General features: G+C 43.8%; 1 protein-coding gene across 4 annotated transcripts in view; it reads left to right on the top strand.

Annotated features, from left to right (window-relative positions):
• ARSG (arylsulfatase G) overlaps nt 1–24,400 on the top strand; it is a 127,664-nt gene that overhangs the window by 41,693 nt on the left and 61,571 nt on the right. For 2 of the 4 annotated variants that reach the window (XM_070937725.1, XM_070937726.1), the window contains one exon: nt 17,230–17,585. In XM_070937725.1, the coding sequence (XP_070793826.1) occupies nt 17,359–17,585 (227 nt within the window). In that variant the 5' untranslated portion in view covers nt 17,230–17,358. Of the gene's footprint in view, nt 1–17,229; nt 17,586–18,847; nt 19,876–24,400 lie in introns of those variants that run through there. The other 2 variants (XM_070937724.1, XM_070937727.1) reach the window with 2 other exon arrangements.

The following is a 24,400-nucleotide window of genomic DNA, read 5'->3' as shown; positions in this document are numbered from 1 at the left end:
AGTTCAGTGGCCTCCAATCTTTTGGGCATCAAGGACTAGCCTATGGAGAGAGATTTTTCCGCGAACCAGAGGGGGGGGTTCATTTGCTGCCTGCATCCCGCAGATGGGGCTTCGCTTGTTTGCGCGGCCTGGTTTCTAGCATGTCGCGGACCAATGATGATCCACCGACTGGGGGTTGGGGATCCCTGGCTTAGTATATTGCATAAATTCAGTTACTTAAGGTTTTACATCAAAATATTTTTTTTAAAAGTATCAGGGCTTCCTGCAGATCAAATTCAACATATAAGGACCAGAATTGTATTTGGTCATCTTATTCCATTCCATTTAAACTTAATTAAAATGAAACCTAGTTCATATGATCAGTCGGTCATGTGTCTTAATAATTTTCCCTGTCATGCTAACTGTGACAATAACTTTAAAAGTCTCTGGGATTATATTGAAGGTGTAACGTCCTCTGCCTGTTGCCGCCAGCAACCAGGAAGCGTTTCTCATTGGTTGCAAAGTGACCACTCTCTTGGCGGGAAGCATCAACGTTGACCATTGGTTATACCTTCTGACAGCCGATGTATAAATAGTGGCTCTGTTGCAATTCGGATTTCAAGTCTTTCATGGTGCCGGTCGATGACTGCGGTTTCTGGCCCTTCCCAGCTTTCGTGAGAGGGCAGCTGGTGTTAACATCTGGCCTCGAAGCGGCCTAACACTCCATCCACTGCTGTGAGAGAGCAGTGGAGTTTACTGACTTGGAATTGATTGAATATCCCTTTCCAGACTTTGGACTATCTTGATTACCCCCAGGCCGTTGATTTTCCCCCGATTGATTGATTGATTGATTGATTGATTAATTGATTGATTAGATGTATTCGCCAACAGAACTTCTTATTCTGCGAGACTCCCCCCTCTCGCAGGTGTGGCCCTCCACTTTATCAAGGGCCTACCTTTATGACGGGCTTTGGCACCCCGAGAGGTGGCATGCTGCAAAAAGGGGATTAAGGGGTTTTTTAGGGAAACTTTTTGATAGATTTTTAAGGGATTTTAAGGGGCGGGAGGGTTGTGTGGGTTTGGGGGTTAACCCACGGGGGGAGGGGTCCGGCCCAGCTGTTAGTGGGGCCACGGAGGGTGCAGATTCCGGGGGTAAGGGGGACATCAGAGTCCATTCTGTCGAGGGCTTTTCTATCAATGTGTTGAGTGGGAGGGGCAGATATGGTGGGAGCAGGGGGCCGCATCATGTAGTGGGGGCGCGCACTCGCTATCTTCGAGCGGTGGCACGCCCCGGTCCCCATAGCCCTTCTCGTATCCCAGGCTGTTCAGACTCTCAGGGCTCGAGCCTTTGGCTGCTGTCGTGCAATGCCAGGTCCGTGGTAAATAAAGACCCCCTCATTTGCGATCTTATTCAGGAGGGGGGAGCGGACCTGGCAGGTATTACGGAGACCTGGTTGGGCCATGAGGGGGGGGTTCCCCTCGTGGATATGTGCCCACCAGGTTTCCGAGCATTCCATCAGCCGAGAGCTCAGGGCAGGGGCGGGGGGGGTGGCGGTTATTATAAAGGAAAGTCTTGATCCGAGGGAGACCACTGTTCCACAGATAGCCGGATGTGAGTCCCTTTTTGTGAGGTGGGGTCGTGGAGTACAGATGGGCTTGTTGATCACGTACCTGGCTCCCTGCCGCGTGGCAACGGCCCTGCTCGAGCTGCTCAACGTCATAGCTGAGGTGGCGGTTGGTACCCCCAGACTTCTAGTCATGGGGGATTTCAACCTGCCATCTGTCGGCGAAACGTCTGAGGTGGCTCGAGAGTTCATGGCTTCCATGACGGCCATGGACCTTACTCAGTTAATTCATGACCCCACTCACACGGGTGGACACACTCTGGACTTAGTTTTTGTCTCTGGTCAGTGGTTGAGTGGCCTTGATACAGGGGATATAGTCATCGAACCCTTGTCATGGTCTGACCACTCACTCCTTCGACTGGACTTTCTAACTGCTGCACCCCGCCGCAGGGAGGCGGGACCGACCAGGTGGTTCCGCCCCAGGCGCCTGATGGACCCTGATAGGTTCCAGATGGAGCTTGGGCCATTTCCTGAGACTCTGGCTCATGACTCGACTGAGGACCTGGTGGCCGCCTGGGATAGTGCGGCTGCCGGGGCCTTGGACCGTGTCGTGCCTTTGCGGCCTCTGACCCGGCACCGAACTCACCTAGCTCCTTGGTTCTCCGAGGAGCTCAGGGAGATGAAGCGCCAGAAAAGACGCCTGGAGAGTAGTTGGAGGACCAGTCGCTCCGAATCCGACTGAACACTGGTGAGGTCTCATATTAAGACCTACCTAGTGGCGATAAAAGCGGCGAAATCTAGTTATTTTGCCGCTCTTATCGCGTCATCAGATAATCGCCCGGCCGCCCTGTTTAGGGTGACCCGCTCCCTCCTCCATCTGGAAGCGCGGGATGACCCCTTGCAGGGTCGAGCCGAGGACTTTGTGCAGTATCTGTATGACAAAATCGCTCAGATTCGGGAAGGACTGGCCTCTGACTGGGTATGTCCGGACGGGATGACTGAGGCAGGTCTTGAGAGTGTTATCTGGGGGGAGTTCGATCCTGTAGCTCCCGAGGACATGGACAGGGTCCTGGGACGGCTGAACGCGACCACATGTTTATTGGACCCGTGTCCCTCCTGGTTGGTACTGGCTTCCCGGGAGGTGACACGAGGCTGGCTCCAGAAGATTGTTAACGCTTCTTTGAGTGAGGGGGTCCTGCCGGCCGCTTTGAAAGAAGCGGTTGTGAGGCCCCTCCTCAAGAAGCCCTCTCTGGATCCGGCTGTTTTGGCTAACTATCGTCCAGTCTCCAACCTTCGCTTTGTTGCGAAGGTTGTTGAGAGTGTGGTGGCGCAACAGCTCCCCCGGTACCTGGATGAAGCTGTCTATCTAGACCCGCTCCAGTCCGGCTTCCGGCCTGGGCACAGCACGGAAACGGCATTGGTCGCGTTGGTGGATGATCTCTGGAGGGCTCGGGATAGGGGTTGCTCCTCTATCCTGGTCCTGTTAGACCTCTCAGCGGCTTTTGATACCATCGACCATGGTATCATGTTGCACCGGTTGGCGGGGTTGGGGGTGGGGGGCACCGTTCTGCGGTGGTTCTCCTCCTACCTCTCTGACCGGTCGCAATCTGTGTTGATGGGGGGGCAGCGGTCGACCCCGAGGCACCTGGCTTGTGGGGTGCCACAAGGGTCGGTCCTCTCGCCCCTTCTGTTCAACATTTATGTAAAGCCGCTGGGTGAGATCATCCGTGGCTTTGGGGTGGAGTTCCATCAGTACGCTGATGACACCCAGCTGTACATCTCCACCCCAGGCCACCCCAACGATGCCCTTGAAGTGATGTCCCAGTGCCTGGAGGCCGTGCGGGCCTGGATGGGGAGAAACAGGCTCCGACTCAACCCCTCCAAGACCGAGTGGCTGTGGCTTCCAGCGTCCCGATATAGCCAGCTGACGCCATCGCTGGCTATTGGGGGCGAATCACTCGCCCCCACGGAGAGGGCTCGCAACTTGGGCGTCCTCCTGGACGCACGGCTGTCTTTAGAAGATCATTTGACGGCCGTGGCCAGGGGGGCTTTTTATCAGGTTCGCCTGATACGCCAGCTGCGCCCCTTTCTAGATCGGGACTCTCTACGCACAGTCACTCAGGCACTAGTCATTTCCCGCCTGGACTACTGCAACGCTCTCTACATGGGGCTCCCCCTGGGGTGCACCCGGAGGCTCCAGCTGGTCCAGAACGCGGCCGCGCGGGGGATTATGGGGGCGACGAGGCGCTCCCATGTGACACCTCTCCTGCGCGAGCTGCACTGGCTCCCAGTGGTCTTCTGGGTGCGCTTCAAGGTGTTGGTGACCACCTTTAAAGCGCTCCATGGCTTAGGGCCGGGGTATTTACGAGACCACCTTCTGCCACCAATAGCCTCCCACCGGCCAGTACGCTCGCACAGAGTGGGCCTCCTCAGGGTGCCGTCCGCCAGACAATGTCGGCTGGCGACCCCCAGGGGGAGAGCCTTCTCTGTGACGGCGCCCACCCTCTGGAACAACCTTCCCCCAGAGTTACGTATAATAACAGACCTCCGGATTTTTCGTCGGGCCCTGAAAACCTATTTATTTCAACAAGCTGGGCTGGCCTGAGTTAAATTTTAAATTGATTTTAAATTGGGTTATCTTAATTTCAGCCAAAATATTTAATTATTTTAATACTCTTCTTAAATTTTGTATGCTTTGTTTTTATCTTGGCTGTGCACCGCCCTGAGTCCTATTTGGAGAAGGGCGGTATAGAAATTTAATAAATAAATAAATAAATAAATAAATAAGTGTTTCTCTGAAGCGTTCTGGTTACTTGTTATGTTAACTAATAAAGCAGCTGTGTTGAGCTAGTCTTGCCTCAGTCGTTATCCATGCTCAGTACCCACTTTAACACTGGCGACGAGGTTTGGGGCTACTGAGGAGACTCAAGGTACGCATCCGTTTCTTTTCTTGCCGCATTACGATGTCCACCCCGGCCATGTTCGCCCGTTTCGAGCCCGCCACAGAGTCCTGGGATGCCTATATGGAGCGCTTCGAATGCTTTCTACAGGCAAATGATTATGCTGTCACTCTCAAATCTTATCCTGTCACTCTCCAGTGACAGGAAACGAGCCCATTTCTTAAACTCCTGTGGCCCTGAGATATTCACAACAGCACGGGCTTTGTTGGCTCCTCAGCTCATTTCTACGGTGCCTTGGGACGTTCTTTTAGCCAAGCTGCGGGCTCATTATGCACCGGCTCCATCTCGCATTCCCTGGCGATTTGCTTTCTGCCAAATCCTTCAGAGGGAAGGCAAATCCATTAACCAGTATATGGCTTCCCTCAGATCTGCAGCGATTGAGTGCAAATTCCGCGATTTGGATGATTCCCTTTTAGAGCAATTGGTGTGCGGAGTGAGGGACATCCGGCTGCAACGGCGTCTTCTAGCGAGGACTGATATCACCCTCCAAATCGCTATCGATGAAGCCTGTGCATTGGAGATGTCGAACAAGTTGACAGCCGAGATGCACCGAACTCATACAGCGATCCCACCTAGCCGCATCATTCCCATACATTATGAGGAAGAATTTTCTGATGACACTACTGATGAGGAAACCGAAATGAGCTGCCTGAAGTCCCTGCCGGGAAAGAGGGCACCAGGAAGGAAGACCCCACCATCTGCCTGCTGGGATACGGCGAGAACCACCCCCAGTCCCTTTGCTGTTTTAAGTCTGCAATCTGCCAGCGCTGCGGGAAAAAAGGCCACCTTGCCAAAGTTTGCCGAGCATCTGCACCGGAAACCCGTCCTGCTTCAGACCAACGTTCCTTTAGGAGACCCCAAAGGGGTCTCGCCAAGTCCTGGGAAGACTGTTTCACAATCTTCCAAGACAACACCCACCCTGTGGTGTCGACCAGTCAGGCTTCCTCAGGTTTCAGGAAAAAAAATTACCTCACAGTTAAGATAGAGGGTGTTCCCTGCCAAATGGAGGTGGATACAGGCTCTTCTAACTCTATCATAGCCTGGAACACCCTACAGAAGCTATTACCTACCCTACCTAAAAGTCACCTTTCTGCCTGCTTTACCAGGCTTCGTGATTATCAAGGAAATACCATCCCCATTATGGGACAGGCTAAATTCAGGGGGACTTTCTCGGGTCACCTTCCCTTAAGGGTCACCTTCCCAGTTTACTTGGGCTAGACTGGTTTGAGGCTTTCGGCCTCACAGTCTCCGGCATTCACTCCATCTCCACAGATGGTTTTGAGACCCTGACCACAGAGTTCGCCGAAGTTTTCGATGACACCTTAGGTAAATACACTGGATCCCCTATTTCCCTCAGTCTCGACCTACAAGTAGCCCCTATTCGTCTCAAGCCAAGGCGAGTGCCATTTGCCCTTCGCCCGAAGGTGGACCAGGAACTGGATAAGTTGGTTGCTCAAGGGGTTCTGGAACCCACAGACCACTCCCCTTGGGAGACCCCCATTGTTATACCAATCAAACCCAATGGGTCTATTCGCATCTGTGGGGATTTTAAATGCACCCTCAATCGGGCCTTACAAGCGCACCCGTATCCAGTTCCTGTGGTCCAGCACCTCCTACATTCCCTGGGTCAGGGCACCATATTCGCTAAGCTGGACATGGCCCAGGCCTTCCAGCAACTTCCTGTGGACGATGCCACAGCGACTACCCAAACAATTGTTACTCACAAAGGGGCTTTTAAATGTCGCCGCCTCCAATTCGGAATCAGTGTGGCCCCAGGGTTATTCCAGAGCCTCATGGAGCGTTTGTTGCATGGAATACCTGGGGTCATCCCTTATTTCGATAATGTTTTGGTTTCTGCAACTAGCAAGGCACAACTGCTCACCGTTTGCGTCTCGTCTTGACCCGTTTTAGACAGACAGGCCTCAAACTTAAAAAACCTAAATGCAGATTTGGTGTTCCCAACGTAGAATTCTTAGGGTTTTTAATAGATGCAGACAGCTTGCACTCCACGCCTTCTAAAGTGGACGCTATAAAGAAGGCCCCAACTCCCACATGCAAGGCGGAGCTGCAATCATTTCTGGGCCTGCTTAATTTTTATAGTGTTTTTCTGCCACATAAGGCATCTGTGGCAGAACCTCTCCACAGGTTGCTGGACAGCAATACACCCTGGCATTGGGGAAAGGTGCAGGCCTCCGCTTTTGCAGCTGTTAAGGATCTCCTAACTTCAAATGCAGTTCTTGTTCAGTACTCTGATCGTCTTCCCCTCTCACTGGCTTGTGATGCCTTTCCCTATGGTATTGGCGCAGTCCTGAGCCATGTACTGCCAAATGGGATTGAGGCTCCCATAGCTTACTTCTCAAGAACTTTGTCCCCAGCTGAACGCATTTATAGCCAGTTGGATAAAGAGGCCTTGGCTATCGTGTCAGCGGTCAAAAAATTCCATGATTATTTATATGGTCGTTTCTTCCAGCTTTTCACAGATCACAAGCCCCTTCTGGGTTTGTTGTCCGGGGACAGACAGACCCCCCAAATCATGCCTCCACGCCTGTCTCGCTGGTCAGTATTTTTGGCCGTCTACAACTACCAACTCATACACCGCCCAGGGAAGGCCCTAGGAAATGCAGATGGCCTCAGTCGCTGTCCCTTGCCTTTGCCTGTTTCTGACCCAGCCCCAGGAGCACCCATTTTCTTGGTAGATGAATGGGAGGTCCCTGTTACTACATTGGACATAGTCAAATCCTCGCTGAAAGACCCGAAGATAGACCCAGGTCTTAGATTGGGTATGCCGGGGATGGCCTCGGGAACACATACCCGAGGAATTCCGGCCATATGAAAAGAGGCAGCATGAGTTGTCTGTGTTGAGGGGCTGCCTTCTTTGGGGATGCAGGGTAGTGATTCCTCCCCCCTTGCAAACGCCCATTTTACGTAGCCTTCATGAAGGACACTCGGGTATCGCCCGGATGAAGGCTCTGGGTCGCCTAACTTGGACAAGTCTATAGCTGAGTGGGTAGGAAGATGTCAGAGTTGCCAACAGTCCCGCCCGGCTCCCCCAGAAGCCCCCCGCCAGAGAGTGGGAAGCTCCTAGGAGCCCTTGGTCTCGGCTTCATATCGACCTGGCAGGGCCATTCCAGGGTCAGACCATATTAATAGTTGTTGACGCTTATTCTAAGTGGGTAGAGTTGGCACGCATCTCCTCCACCACACCAGGGGCCATTATCCAGATCCTTCATATGTGGTTCGCTACCCATGGCCTGCCGGACCTGATTGTGTCAGATAACAGCCCACAGTTCACCTCTGCTGTTTTCCAGGTGTTCCTGACTGAACTGGGCATCCGCCATGTCTCGGTGGCTCCCTTTCATCTGGCCAGCAATGGACTGGCTGAGAGGGCAATTAGATCTGCCAAGGACATCCTGTCCAAACTGGGGCTGGCCAACTGGGCGGAGAAGATCACGAAATATCTCCTGGCGCAACACCCCACTCCCTGCCCAACAACTAACCGCAGTCCGGCCGAGCTCCTCATGGGGTGCCGCCTCAGAACAACCCTGGACAGGCTACATCCGAACTATGCAATGGATACCCCCCTGGATTCTACTAGTAGGGTCAGGACCTTTAACCTAGGGGACCGAATATATGCTCGGAATTACGGGGGGGAATCTCGCTGGTTGCCAGGTCAAATTTCCAAAATAACAGGGCCCTGTTATTATAGGATCTTGCTCGAGGATGGTCGAAGCTGGCGCCGACACATTGATCAGATCCAAGAGCGACTGTTTGCTTTCCCTCCTGCCCCCATCGGGTCAGAACCTGGACTAATTGAGGTGGCGGATCCCAAAAAACAATTTCCGAGCCAAAGTTGCGGCCCGCACTCCCTCCTCCCAGGCGGCCCCATCGGCTGACGTACCTGAGGATCCGGTTGTTCATCCGCCACTGGAGTTTCCAAGCGAGGTCAGGCCACAGATACCCAGGCAATCAGTGGATCCAGGCTTGGCAACCTCCATTCCGCCACATTTCGAATCTTCTGCTCCGGAACTGCGGCGTTCCAGCAGAATACGCAGGCGCCCAGCGTATTTGTCAGACTACGCATGCGCCATCCGAGGGGGAAGGAGTGTAGTGTCCTCTGCCTGTTGCCGCCAGCAACCAGGAAGCGTTTCTGATTGGTTGCAAAGTGACAGCTCTCTTGGCGGGAAGCATAAACATTGACCATTGGTTAGACCTTCTGACAGCCGATGTATAAATAGCGGCTCTGTTGCAAGTGTTTCTCTGAAGCATTCTGGTTACTTGTTATGTTAACTAATAAAGCAGCTGTGTTGAGCTAGTCTCGCCTCAGTCGTTATCCATGCTCAGTACCGACTTTAACAGAAAGCTTCGTGAATCACCAGTAACCTTGTGGTCTAAAGTTGTGCCGTGTGCAGATCACGCCATTGTGTTCTCTTCCTGTTTTCTTCTATACTACTTGTCTCTCTATCAGACCTATCATGATGTCTCTTGCTCTGTTGTATATACTGACATTGGCTGCTGCTGGCAGTAATGAGGAAATTAATCAGAGGTGGCTTTCAGCAGGTTCTGACCAGTTCTGGAAAACTGGTAGTGGAAATTTTGAGTAGTAAACCTAGTAGTAAAAATTCTGACTGGCCCCACCCACATCTAATCTCTGCCTCCCAAGTCCCAGCTAATCGGGAGGAAATGCGGATTTTGCAGTAACCTTCCCCTGGATTGGGGAGGAAATGGAGATTTTACAGTATCCTTCCCCTGCCACGCCCACCAAGCCATGCCATGCCACGCTGCGCCACGCTCACCAAGCCATGCCGACAGAACCGGTAGTAAAACAATTTGAAACTCACGACTGAAATTAATAATGCAGTAATGTAGAATGAGGAAGGAGCGGTGTGGGGGCCTAGTGGTCAAGAAGCTCACACACACACACAAACCCCACTCAGAAGGTTGAGAGTTCAATCCTAAGTAGCGGCAGATGTTTCTCTCTGATGAAGGGTATCCGGCCAGTAAACACTCAGCTCCATCCAGTCGTCCCGGCTCTACCTCGAACTAAAGGATTACATGGTCGTAAAAAGGAAATCTTTAATAGAGAATGTATTAACGTTTTGTGCTCATCCACTGTCTCAACACAATGTGTCTCTGAGTCTTGTTCTGGGAAAAAATAGGAGGAAGGAGCATAATATCTGCAGCATCAAGTTCTTGACTGAAGAGCAAGATAGAAATCTAGTAACTAAGCAAAGCACGTAACTGTCTTAACAACAGTGGTGCTGGCATGTACCTGTTGGTTCCGTGGACAAGCAAACTTAATTAACAAGTTGTACATGGCTTGATTAGCCAATCTTAGGTTACAGAGATGGAATAAATTTTAATCCAGGAGTGCTGCCTTTAGTAGCAGACAGGCATTGTTTATAGAAGAAAGAACAGAATATCCCCTGATCTAAATACTTTTTTAAAAATCAAATCTTGATAATTTTTTGTTGTTCTGTCCTGTCGCTCACTTTTAAGAGTGTGGTTCCCAGTATGATTGAAGGTTATAGCCACTTGATCAATTCTTCGACAGCAGCTGTCAAGGAATCTTCTCCAGCCTTACCTGTAGATCAGAGCTCCCCCCTCCCCCCCCATCCACCCAGGTCTGTGAACCAATACCAGTCCGCAGCCTATTGGGAACCAGGCCGTGGAGCACATGATTTTTGTGTACATTTGTGTAAGTGGCGGGTGGGCGCACAAAACCATCCTCTTCCCCCGTTGCTGCCACTGCTAGACCACAGAGCCGGAAAGATTGGGGATGGCTGCCATAGATGATCTTGCAAATTATTGCATGCACATAGCAGTTTCTTTACCACTATGCTACCTTTTCAGTTCTGATAACAGGAAGGCATAGCACCTGAATATAAATGAAGTTGTGCAGCCTCTCCATGTGGCAGTCCAACACACCTGGGATAACGGTAGTCCTCAATGTGCAACCATTCATTTAGTGACCATTTGAAATTACAATGGCCCTGAAAAAAAAATGAAGATGATTTTTCACACCTCTGCAGCATCCATCTGGTCACCTGATCAAAATTTGGATGCTTGGCAACTGGGATATTTTATTTTTTTACACACACTACAGTTGCAGTGTCCTGGAGTCAAGTGATCAACTTTGGCAACCTTTTGATGAGCAAAGTCAATGGGGAATCTAAATTCACTTAACAACCATGTTAGTAACTTAACAACTGCAGTGATTCACTTAACATCTATGGTATGAAAGGTCATAAAATAGGGGAAAATTCAAGTTTTTTTGCCTAGCAACAGAAATTTGGGGCTCAGTTGTGGTCGTAAGTCAAGGACTACCTGTATTCCAGATGACTTTTTCTTCATCTTTCCTTCATTTCCTCCTCCGTGTGTGTGTGTGTGTGTGTGTGTGTGTGTGTGTGTGTATGTAACTTCCTCTTTACCCCATTTTTGTAGTCAGGATGGTATTACCTACCATATTTTATGTAGGTGCTTCCTGGGAACCTGCTCTTGGAAATTAGGACTCTTAGGCCTTTAATTAACCTCAGTAATTCCAGCAAAGCTTATATTCACTTATTCATTAAGCCTGATTGCTAGGGAATTTATCTGAAGTTCGAGCAGGCCCAATTCCTGAATTCTTGCCTTGTGCACGGAGTGTTTTAATTTTTCAAATCTCCTTTTCTGTTCGCTTTCTCAGGACTGAGTTTTGTTTTGTTTATCCCATCCCTTTACTCATTGTTTAATTAGGTCATTCTTACCCCTTCTTTCTTTTGTTGTGTTGACTAACTGACCAAATTTGTATCTTCAGCTGCACATTCTTTCCCCAAGGTCTTTGATACTCAACTGGAACCATCTGTCATAATACTGGTCTTAGCTGGACTCAGCTGGACTGTTCCACCCACCTCCGACTGCTTATGCTCCCAGTGACTTTCTGTCTTTGATATTCCAGCCGGCTTTTTCCCCCCTTTCAAGTGTCATCCTCTGATAACATTCTCGCTGTCCTTGCAGATTAGACTGGACTGATGGTGATGTACAAGGAGCTTTCCTCTGTGAAATTAAGTCAGTTTTGTCCAGTTCTCAGCGGATCAGGCTGTTGGCATCTCATAAAAGTGAACTCTGATTTATTAACTTAGTTAATAAAGGCTGGGTACAAGTGTTGCAAGCTGTCAAAGTGACTGATCTGCAAACAGAGTGTTTACCACTGATTGGTTTCAGTATTGTGGTAGGATGGTGAGCTTTTAAAATATGAATAAAGGCCTTCTCTGGTGAAGGTGAACTGGCTAGAAATACCTGGCCAGGTACAGCTATTACTGTTTCAGATCTGCCAGCTATTTCTTTGGAATGTACTCTTCCTGCAGACCTGATGGAACCGATAAATGCTGATGTGGGAAGTTCTAAAGCGGGAAAAAAATAGTATTATTATGGCCAGAGGTTCAGGCCTAGATCCCTAGTGGGATCTGGTGGTGATACTGGGACTTTTAAGGGGCCTTGTGTATGTCCCTAGTATAGGAAGTCCATGACGTACAACCACAATTGAGCCCAACATTTCTGTTGCTAAGCAACGCAGTTGTTAAGTGAGTTTTGCTCCATTTCACAACCTTTCTTGCCACAATTGTTAGTGAATCACTGTAGTTTTTAAGTTAGTGACACGGTAGTTGAGTGAATCTGGTCCCCCATTGACTTTGTCAGAGGATCACAAAAGGCGACCACATGACCCGGGACACTGCAACCATCATAAATAGGAGCCAGTTGATTATAATCCAGTGTCTGAATTTTGATCATGTGACCATGGGGATGCTACAATGGCTGCAAGCATGAAAAACAGTTATTGGTCACTTTTTTCAGTGACATTATAACTTCAAACAGTCATTAAACGAATATATATTAAAGGTGTTCTTAAAAATGTCCCTATCTCTTGCGGCATTTGGGCATAAAGCAGAGGGGACTTAGTTCTTCCATGGCTCCAAGTTACAGATTACACTCTGAACCTCTTTTCTATCCTTCTTCAAGAAATGCAAGAGACGGCCAGCAGATACATTGATGATAAGCCTGTTGGCCACTGCTTTGGTTTCTTAGTGCTTTCCTCATAGTAATTCAGGAGAGTGGGTTGTCAGTCCCTGGCCCTTGACCCCGCATTCATTGTTACGTGCTATTCATGTAACAGGCCTTCATAATTACACAGAGTAAACTGTGATCCCTATCTGGGAATTGGATGCCAATTTAGCTTAAAAATAACAGTACTTTCCACCCTCAAAAACATCTCTTATCAGAGGTAATAATATTTTGCAGAATTACAATGCATTGTTCTTTGCTTAGGATGCTTTTGTTCTTTGCTTAGAATTCTTAGGATGTTCTGACAATCCAGATTATTTCAGTTTTTCATAAGTACAAATTATAAAAAAAAATAAAATTAAATGAGAATGGCAATTTCAGTAACAAAGCTAAATTGATTTGGTCAGTGACACTAATACAGAAAAGCACACTAATAGAACTGATCCGCTAATACAGGGCTGTCAAACCCGCGGCCTGTTGACACCCCTGCACTAATAGAACTGATCTACTTTTGAAATTGAAATTGAAATAACAGTAGAATTTTTTATTTGGGAAGATGACCATTAATATTGGAAGTATAAAATGTAATAAACATGTACTAATCAGTTAGTCAAATATTACCACATCTCTCTCTCTAGAACTTTGGTGCAGCTTTCAACTTCACAAGGGGATGTAAAGTATATATCAGATAGATTAGATTTTTTTTCCTTTGCTAATTAGCAAAGCATTGTAATACAGGTAGGTAATCCTTGCCTTGCAACCATTCATTTAGTGACCATTCAAAGTTACAGGTGCACTGAAAAAAGTGACTCATAACCTTTTTTCATAATTACAATAGCAATAGCACTTAGACCTATATATTGCTTTACAGTGCTTTTACAGCCCTCTCTAAGCGGTTTTACAGAGTCAACCTATTGTCCCCAACAATCTGGGTTCTCATTTTTTTTTCTTATTTTTTTTTAATTTGATTTATATGCCGCCCTTCTCCGGAGACTCAGGGCGGCTTACAATGCGTTAAGCAATAGCCTTCATTCTGTATATTTTTATACAAAGTCAGCTTATTGCCCCCACAAACTGGGTCCTCATTTCACCTACCTTAGAAAGGATGGAAGGCTGAGTCAACCTTGAGCCTTGGAGAGATTCGAACCAGCAGAAATTGCAGGCAGCTGTGTTAATAACAGGGTGCATTAACCACTGTACCATCAAGGCTCTTTTTACCATCAAGGCTCTTTTTACCGACCTCAGAAGGATGGAAGGCTGAGTCAACCTTGAACCGGTGAGATTCGAACTGCCAATTTGCAGGCAGGCCGCAGAAGTAGCCTGCAGTACTGCATTCTAACCACTGCGCCACTGCAGCTCCTTGCAACATCCTCATGGTCACATGATCAAAATTTGGACACTTGGCAACTGGCTTGTATTTATGGTGGTTGCAGTGTCCTGGAGTCACATGACCACCTTTTGCAACCTTCTGACAAGCAGTGTCAATGGGGAAGCCTGATTCACTTAGCAGCCATGTTACTAATCTAATGACTTCAGTGATTCACTTAACAACCGTAGCAGGAAAGGTTTTAAGAGATAACCTGGCTGAGCCCAAGGGAGGGATCTAATACATCATAAGTCACGAGTCCCTGAGAACTAAATCCAGCCCATCTTGAATGCCTCTTTATCTCCTGCTCATTTCCCTTAAAGGCTGGTTGGATGTTTGTAGAGAGCTTAAGCTTGCAATAAATCTTTATACTCATTTGACTGACTTCTCTAGCTCTTAACAAAAGTTTGTAAAATGGGGCAAAACTCACTTAACAACTGTCTTGCTTAGTAACAGAAAGTTTGGGCTCAATTGTAGTCGTAAGTCAAGGACTACCTGTATTTTATCTCATAAACAAGTAAACCACATAGTTTTCATTTTTCTAATTCAGCGTTTTTCAACCCTGGCAATTTTTAAAAATATGTGGACTCAGCTCCCAAGAATTCTGGCTGGGGAATTCTGGGAATGGAAGTCCACACATCTTAAAAGTTGCAAGTTTGAAAAAGACTGGTCTAGATAGTTCCAGATACTATATCTGGTAATAGATATCGTCTGCCTTGCTCAAGCGGGATTTTATCTATAAAATAACTGGTTTGTGTTGGCTGTGCTGGTTGGTTGTGGGTAATGCAGGCTAATATACTTGAAGAACTCACAGATGGGGAAAACTGTTTTATCTTATAATTCATTTACCACACAGAAGCTGCCAGAACAGACCAAGACAAGTTCTTAAGGAAAGGAATGTTGTCTGCAATTTTATTAACTTTGGATCTACTTGAGTCAGATTTACATTACAGATAGTCCTCAATTTACAACTGTTCATTTAGTGACCGTTCAAAGTTACAACAACCCTGAAAAAAGTGACATGACTGTTTTTCACACTTAACAACCATTGCAGCATCCCCATGGTCACTCGATCAAAATTGAGATGCTTGGCAACTGTTCCACATTTATGACGGTTGCGGTGTTCTGGGGTCATGTGATCAGCTTTTGCAACCTTCTGACAAGCAAAGTCAAGTCAGATTCACTTAACAACCATGTTGCTAACTTAACAAATGCAATGATTCACTTAACAACTGTGGCAAAAAAGTCGTAAAATGGGGCAAAATTCACTTAAGAAATGTTTCACTTAGCAGCATAAATTTTGGGCTCAATTATGTTCGTAATTCAAGGACCACCTGTAGTTTGAGAAGAGTAGCTTCTGGTAGCAACCAGAAAAATGTCTGAATGTTTGCATGTAGCCTATATCTTGCTAAAATTTAATTTTGTTCATGTTTTTAGAGGAATCTGAATTTTGAAATTATGTATTAACTTTTGTACTTAAAATCCTTACATTTGTTCTAGGCTTGCCCTTATGCTGCCTGCGATGACTCCTATATCAGCTATACTTTGCATGTCATAGCATTTATCATTTTGAGGACTAGACAATTTTGTTTTTCTAATAAGCTTTAATTCTAGTAAGGGTGGAGGCGAATTCAGACGTGACAGTTCATTCATACAGCTAGAAATCCTATAACTGATATGGTTCGTGATTAGGAAGAAAAGTTGCTACGGTTAGATTTGTCCATGGTAGAAAGCAGAATTCTGGATTGCAGTAAATACATTGTGCTCCTACTACAGGAAGTAGTTATTTTAAGGCGTGGAAAGTTTGTCTTCTAATCTATGGGAATTTGAGTTGTGGTCTTAAAGACATTTTGATAAATATGCTTAGGATAATAAAGCCCTTCATGGGATTGGCCTATCTTGAAGGATCATCTCTCACCCTGGTTATTCCCAGCCCGACCCATTAGATCTGGCACAGAAGGCATGCTCTAAGTACCATCAGCTAGGGATCTGCATTTAGTGGGTGCCAGGAGAAGTGCCTTCTTTATCATGATCATCCTTACCCCCAGAATTAGATGATCTCCATCCCTTTTGAGTTGTCAAAACCTGATTATGTTATTGGACACGGAACTCCCAAGGAACTGGAGATTTGTTTAGGTGGTTTCATTGTTGAGCTGGCCTAGGGGTTTGTATACTTGGTTTTTTTACACTCCTTATTTTGTTTAATGTAGATTTCTATATTTTTTTAATCTCTTATTTTTTTTATATCTCTTATTGTTTTTTTATCCATTTGTTGCATGCCACCCGAAATCACTTTTGGTGAGATGGGCCGCTATACAAATCATTGATTCAAACTGTACTTAAGTGTGACTTTGTCTGAAAGTGGACATCTAAAGAATCTTCAAATATTGCTCTAGATTAGAATTTGATTAAATTGTTGGATTTGGGGTTCCTGCAAATAAAGGGCTAAAGTTTTTACGAGAGTGTGCAGGTTTATGGTAAAATAATTTTGTTTCCTCTCCATGACAGTGTGACTTTCAAGAGCTTGCCACTATGAATACAATTTCATGGCATAATTTGCTCTGACCAATACATCTGCTTTCCCTAGGAGATTTCCTCCCCCCCTCCCAAATAATTGCACATGGAAATATACTGATAAGAAGTAGTTGTTGAAAGCAAGATAATTAGAATAGATGCAAACGTAGGTAGATCTTTGATGACTTTGAAGATTAACTGCACTTTGGCAGGTGTTGTTTACTTTATGAATTTAACTCTTTTTTTAACTTCTGAGCATGGCCCTTTCTTTCTTTTTTCTTTTCCTGTGTAGCTGCCTTTTCCTCCTCTTGAATTTATTTATTATTTTTTGCAGTTTCTGTTGGAAAGGGACCTATGTGAAAGTGTGAATATTTGTGTGTGTTTTCTGTGAGAGTGATTAGTAAGTGAAACAATTATCTTTTAAGTGGTTATATTTTGAAAGCAATTAATTACTAGAACTTTGTCTGTCTGTCTGTCTGTCTGTCTATCTATCTATCTATCTATCTATCTATCTGGTTTGGATATATGGATATAATGCACACATACCCTGGGCAATGAGTGGATGAGGGACAAATCTTCCGAACTGGTTTTAGCTGGTGTTAACAAACCAACAGGATCCCAAGCCGGCAATGCAAAACATATTGCCTTTGTGTTCACAGGTTTTTTTTAATCTGTTTTTTTCTTAAAGAACCATCTTAAATTCAGAGTCGCCTTTCAAGTAAAGCAAGTAAACAGCATGTTATATCTCTACCTGCAAGCTTGTATGTATGTTTTTCTTAATATGTCGTTCTAATTTTCTTTTCTGCAGAATTTCGGGAATGTTGCAGTTGATCTGAAATATCCACATTGCCTCTGAAGAAAAGAACACCCAGGCAACATTTACAGTTGGATATTTTTAACGTTCATGAGATTCTCCTAAAACTGCTCTCCTGATGCCATGGATATTCTGCTTCTTAAAGCACTGGTGTTGGTCTTGGTCAGTTGTTTTACTGGGCTTCTCTACTACCATCCCAGGCTTTCTTTTAACTGGGAAAGAACAGTTTACAAGAAACCAAATTTCATAGTAATTTTGGCAGATGATGTAGGATGGGGAGATTTTGGAGCCAACTGGGACCTAAAAAAAAACACACCTAATTTGGATAAGATAGCCCGGGAAGGAATGAGGTGAGTTTCAAACCATTCTCTAGCATTCACATTTATTTACCATGTATTTAGAGAGTGTAGACAATTGTTTAAATGCTACAGGATTATAGGATTGTACTTATAGTTGTGCATTTTTGTTTGCTTATTGATTTATGACATTTACATTGTGCACAATCAAAAGCATTCTGTATTTTTTGGAGTATAAGACGCACCTTTTCCCCCCAAAAAAGAGGGTGAAAATCTGGGTGCGTCTTATACTCCGAATGTAGCCCCACCCAGCTTCTCAAACGGAGGTTTCAGAGGCTGAAAAAGCATCAGAAAAGAAGCTTCAGAAAAGAAGCCCCCAAACAGAGCTTCAGAGGCTTTTTTTCTGAAGCTCTGTTTTGGAGGCTTTCAGAGGCAGGAAAAAAAAAGCAAGGCACAGAGCTCACAACCAAGGAACCTGTTGCTAAAATTCACCTCTGGGAACAGCTGATTGGGGGTATTCCGGGAGACCGATCCACCTGCCAATCAGCTTTTTTCTTATTTTCCTCCCCAAAAACAAAGGTGCATCTTATACTCTGGTGCGTCTTATACTCTGAAAAATATGGTACTTTCAACAGCTTATAACATACAGTATATCAAAATGAGAGGGTAACATGGAAGATTCATAAAACTTAAATTAAAAAATACAGAAGCATTCTAGATAGCATGTTGTATCAGCCTCCTGTGGAAAAACTATTTTTAGCAATCTTCAGAAAACAACTAGAGTAGGGACCTAACACCCATAGGAGACCATTCCAGAGAGCCAATCCAATGGTGGGGGAAAATGGCACCTTCATGACCTCCCCTAAATGGGGGAAAACCCATTGCTTCTTGTGGCATGATTGAAATGGTTGGGCCAATTCCAGTAGAAAAATGTGGTTTTGAAGAAATATCAGGGTTATTTTTTTAAATAAACTTGGTTTATTTATTTCTGAAATGTATATGCTGCTTAACTCCAAAAGGAATGATATATCAGAATAATATAAAAGTAAAATAGACAGAATTGAATAAGAAAACTGTCACATGTAAATGCCTTATTCTCTAATATGTAAATAGTATATGAACGGGATATCAGGGGTTAATTTATTCTTCACTTCTTAATGTATTCATACTTTACCACTCCCATACCTAGCTCCACCCATTGTATATATAAGGAGCTGCTCGCACCCATTCCTTGCTTCTATCTGTGAATATTCAGTGAATATAGAATGCCTTGTGTAAATAAAAAGAGATATATTTGAACTCTTAACTCTTACTAGATTTATTGAGTCTGATCCTGAAAATATTCCAACAAGCTGGTAGCAGAGGATGGTTGAATTGACTCAATAAAATAAACATGTATAAGAAAGAAAACTCCAAGAACGATAAAGAAATAGAAGGCAACAATCTCAGGTCAGAGATACTGAGAATACTAAAAAAACAAAAGGATGACTACGAACTCATCGCGGACCTTCAAAACATTTTGAAAGAAAGCGGAGCAGCGAGAGAGAATAGCATCGAGACAGCTGAATTCAAAGAACCAAAAACGGTGAGCGAGCCATCTATAAAAGAAAAAATAACAAGAAGAAAGAACAGAGATCCCGCTCAAAATTTTGAATGGCAGCCATCTTGTTTCCAACCGACTACTGAGACAAGCAAAGCAGAACCAATCATGATACACCATTCAAAATCTCTGGCGCGAAAAGAATCACACAGTACAAAAAATAGTAAAGAAAATCTTTATTTTTCAGAAGAATCAGATACGGACGCAGAAGAAACATCTATTAAACTGAAAGTCGAAGCAACCATGAGACAACTATTTAAAACATTTGATCCAAATTTAAAAATGGCAAAAAAATCAACGGAAGTCAATGATCCAAAAACAAAAAGAAGGCAAGCAAGCAAACAGACAAACCAGAACATATCCAGCTCAATTCGTGCAGAAAGGATGACAACACCTGAGCCCAGAGGACCCTGCAGGTTTTCTCCCACGCCGCAGACGGTTCCAGAGGTGGAGAGCTTCAAGCGGAGCGACTTTGGCGAAAGAAGGCAAGCACCAGCTATCAGCAGGACGATCAAGGTAGAGACGGAGACCGAATCGTCGGAGGAGGAACCTTATGAAGGAACTGCGGCCACAGAGGCTTCACCTGGCAGCTTCGACAGAGAAATGAACAACGCACATGCGCAGATGAATACAGAGAACTACAGAGGACATTATGAAGAGGAAAGACCACTCAGACTAATGCACAGAATACCCACTCCATCCTGTGACTTTCAACACTTACGAGACCATGGACTACCCCCAGTTGTAAGTAGTGGGGATAACAATACTGGGGACTTACCTAACGATTTTCCAAAACTTAGAATTGATGGCATTAATTTGCAAGAGTGGTATCAGCAGCTCCAGGTTGCCTTTATGAAAGAAAACTTGCTGTTTTTTATCACTAACCCCCCTAAAAAACCTTGGACCCTAAAGTTAGACTGCTTACACCATAGAGCATTTTTCTTATTAATTTCTAGTGTATCTCCTGCTATGTATCACAGCATTAAGTAAAATCTGACTGTCTCAGAAATTATTCAATGCATGTTCAATTTATTTCACAGTGATAGTGTAGCTACTACCACAAGAATGTCTAAAGATTTCTTTTCTTCTAGGATAAAACCAGGGGTTTCCATAAGTGAACATTTAATATCTTTAAACAAAATAAGAGCTGAACTGCATTTAAGGGGGGAGGTGATTTCAGACCAAACGATGAAAAGTGTTATCATCAACTCACTTGACCCATCATGGGATAATTATATGTCACATTTAGACACAATCAATCTAGGATACTTATCCATAGAAAGTCTATCCAATAAGTTAATAGCTGAAGACAATTCAAGGAGGAGTCGCTCTAACAACCACGTAGAACACAAACCATATAGAAAAGTAGCTTTTCAAGAAAGATATAATGAAACATTTAGATGCCACAACTGTGGATCCAGGGAACACAATAGGAGAGATTGCCCCAAAATTTCAAAAGAAAGACATAGGTCAGAACACAGAAATAAATACAACTATAGACAGTCTTCCATTGATAGACATAGATATAGAAGCCCTCCAAATTACAAAGAGCATAGAGGGGGCAGAGATAATTCAAAGGATAGAAAATCTGGTTCACTGAATGGACTAAACAAACAAGACAACACTAACATACAGCAAACTGAAAACAATAATTGGCTTATTGATTCTGGAGCAACTAATCACACCACTAATAATAAAAGTATATTATCTTCATTTGTAGAAGATAAATTTGTAATAAAGGTAGCTAACCAAGAAAAGGTCCAAGTATTAGGTAGAGGGAATGTAACCTTACCTGGCCTAGGAAAAATAGAGGGGGTATTACTAATACCTGAAATACCTCATAACATACTAAGTGCCATAAAACTAAGCAGAGATTCTGATATTAATATTGTGTTTTCAAAAGGAAAAGCGACCTTGGAGAAAAATAAAATAGATGTAGGTACAGTAATGATTAAAGAAGGCCTACCTTATTTAATAACAAAGGAGAAATGGTTACACAATATTGATTCAAATATGGAAGATTGTATTGAACTAGATAATGGAAACATTAGCAACAGTGACAATGGTGAATGCAAAGTAGCTCATGATCACAAGGATGCACATAATGAAAAAAGACCAAAAATAGGTAAACCAATTCATGATGAGTGTGCTCATGTTTTACATAGGAAGTTAGGACATGCCAGTTTTCCTGTAGTACAAAAGATGACTGAACACGCAGAAGGTGTTAGAATAAAAAATTGTGAAAACTATTTGGAATGCTCAGTATGTAAATCTACAAAACTAAAAACTAGTCCCAGGCCTAGAAAATCAACAAGGTCAACCAATAAAATTTTTGATTTAGTACACATGGACCTGGTTGGTCCACTAACTCCATCAATCATTTATAAAAAACGTTACTTCTTAACCATTGTGGACGATTATAGTCGCTATGGGTTTGTTTACACATTAAAACACAAAGGTGAAACTTTTCAGAAATTTAAAGAATTTTACAAACGCGTAGAAACACAACACAATATCAAAATAAAACAAATCATGACAGATAGGGGATGTGAATTCATGTCTAAGGAATTCTCCCAATGGCTGAAGGACAAAGGAATGTTACATTACACATCTAGCCCATTTTCTGCATTCCAGAACAGAGTTGCAGAGAGGAAGAACTCAACATTACAAACCATGATTAGATGCACATTAGAAGATGCTGGCTTAAGCAAACAATTCTGGTCAGAAGCCCTACATTATTCCAATTACACACAAAATAGAACTTGGTCCAGCATTGTAAATAAGACACCATATGAAGTGATGTATAATAGGAAACCAAAATTAGCACACATGCACATATTTGGAGTCACTGCAGACGTACACATACCTAAACAATTAAGAAGAAAGGGAGAAAATGTGTCTAGAAGACTTAGATTTATGGGATATGAGACAGGTACAAAAGGATACAGATTCATTGATAATAATAACAAATTTATAGTTTCCAGAACAGCTGTGTTCCATGAACAGGCCAACTGGTCTAAAATACATCTTAATGAAATATTCCCAAGCAACAACACAGATACAAAATCCCAAGAGAAAAGGACTATAGAAAAGCAAAATGACAACAAACATAGAAACAAAACCAAAACATGGACAAATAGTCAACACAAAATAAAGACAGATACATTAACAAAAAAGGAAGCAAGATATTTACACGATAATAATAGTAAACCTGAAAAAACAATTAGAAACACCAGAAACCAAATGCCAAATAAATATAAGGATTATATAATGCATATGGATGGAGAATCAACGACACCTAATACGTATGAGGAAGTGTTAAAACTTCCTCGTAAAGAAAAAGAAAAATGGGAACTAGCAATGACAAAAGAGATGGAAAGTTTACAAGGATTAAATGTATTTACACCTGCAATTGCACCAAAGGACAAAACCATTATTGGCACTAGGTGGATATATAAAATTAAAAATTTAGAGGGAGGCAATACTCTATACAAGGCTAGATTAGTTGCACAAGGTTATGCACAGAAATATCCGGAGGACTATACTGACACATACTCCCCCACAGTAAGAACTGAGAGTGTCAAAACAGCTCTAGTTGTAGCTTCAGCACTCAATCTCGATGTATTCCAATATGACATACAGACTGCGTATTTACACGCAAAATTAGATAAGGAAATATATGTAAGAGCACCTCACAGTCAATACACAAACAAGAATGAAACTTGGTTATTAAACAAAAGTTTATACGGGTTAAAACAATCTGGTAAACGATGGTATGATTGCTTAGTAAAAGTACTTAAAACTATGGATTTCAATGCTACTACTGCTGATAACTGTTTCTTTGTTAAAAAGGGTAATGATTACATAGAATTTGTATTGATCTATGTGGATGACATTTTGTACATAGGTAAACATAAAGAGAGAAGAGAAACATTTGTAACAAAGCTAAATGAACATTTCTCATTGAAATCTTTAGGCAAAGTAAATAAGTATCTTGGTGTTCAAATTAGTAAAACTAGAAGAGGATTCAAGCTTTCTCAGAGAGATAAGATCATAGAACTCTTGAACAAATGTAATCTAAGCGATGCCAAACCCTGTGACACTCCTATGCAGACTGACTTCCTAAGAAATGCAGATGAATCATCCCCTGAATTCAAAGATAACACATTCTATAGATCAATCATAGGTTCCCTTCTTTACATTTCCAATTGGACTAGACCTGATATCGCTTTACCCCTCAATTTATTGTCCAGACATGTCAGCAAACCAACAATGTACCATTGGGAAGCTGTTAAAAGGATATTAAGATATTTAAAGAATACCATAGATTTTTGTTTGATATTAGAGCCTAATAATGTCAAGGAGCCAAACCTCACATGTTACGCAGATGCGGATTGGGCTGGAGACACTTCATGCAGAAAAAGTACATCTGGTTATTTATTTCTCCTAAACGGTTGTCCAGTTTACTGGTACACTGGCAAACAAGATTTAGTGGCCACTTCAACGACAGAAGCAGAATATGTTTGTTTATCTAAAGCAGCAAATAACCTTGTATGGTTTAATGATTTAATTTCTAATGTTTGGAAAAAACCTGCCCTACCTTTTGTCATGCATGAAGATAATAAAGCGGCTATCGAAATATCTAGATCTGACGCCATTGGACAGAGGTCCAGACATATTGACATAAAATTTAAACATGTGAGACAATTATCTCAGGATGGATTTATTAAAGCGGTACATTGTGAGACATCAGAACAATTAGCTGACATATTGACAAAGCCTTTGCCATCTAAGCAACATAAATACTTGACTTCCAAGTTATATGTTTTGTATTGTTCTGAATCTGAATGTAATTGGTGTAGCATATCGAATCGGCATTTAGAGGGGGATTTGTCACATGTAAATGCCTTATTGATCTGTCCCCGTCCCCACACACACACACACAGCCAGTCGAGGGTTAAGGAAACACTTTGGAACGCACTCAGTTCTTATCTCCGACTTGGCAGCGATAGACACACCGTCTGCCAAGTTACTTTATTTTCACAAACAGACAGATAAGATACGAACGTTCAAGAAAGTCCAAACAGAAATAATATTTCTCCCAGCAGTTCCGGACGAGGCTTTAGTGACTCCAAGGTTTTGCTTTATTCATCACAAAAGATCCTTGACCACCACTCTCTATTATATAGTCTCTGGGGTGTGGTCTCTGGGGTGTGGTCCAGTGACTCAGTTCTAATCCCTAGCACGCCTCCCAAGCTGCTGCAAACGT

This window comes from Pituophis catenifer, unplaced genomic scaffold (assembly GCF_029215685.1).
Source record: "Pituophis catenifer annectens isolate HBS135680 unplaced genomic scaffold, rPitCat1.0.hap2 SCAF_2, whole genome shotgun sequence".
Classification (NCBI taxonomy): Eukaryota; Metazoa; Chordata; class Lepidosauria; order Squamata; family Colubridae; genus Pituophis; species Pituophis catenifer.
Note: the sequence above shows the minus strand (reverse complement) of the source record. Positions and strands in the feature narration are given on the sequence as shown.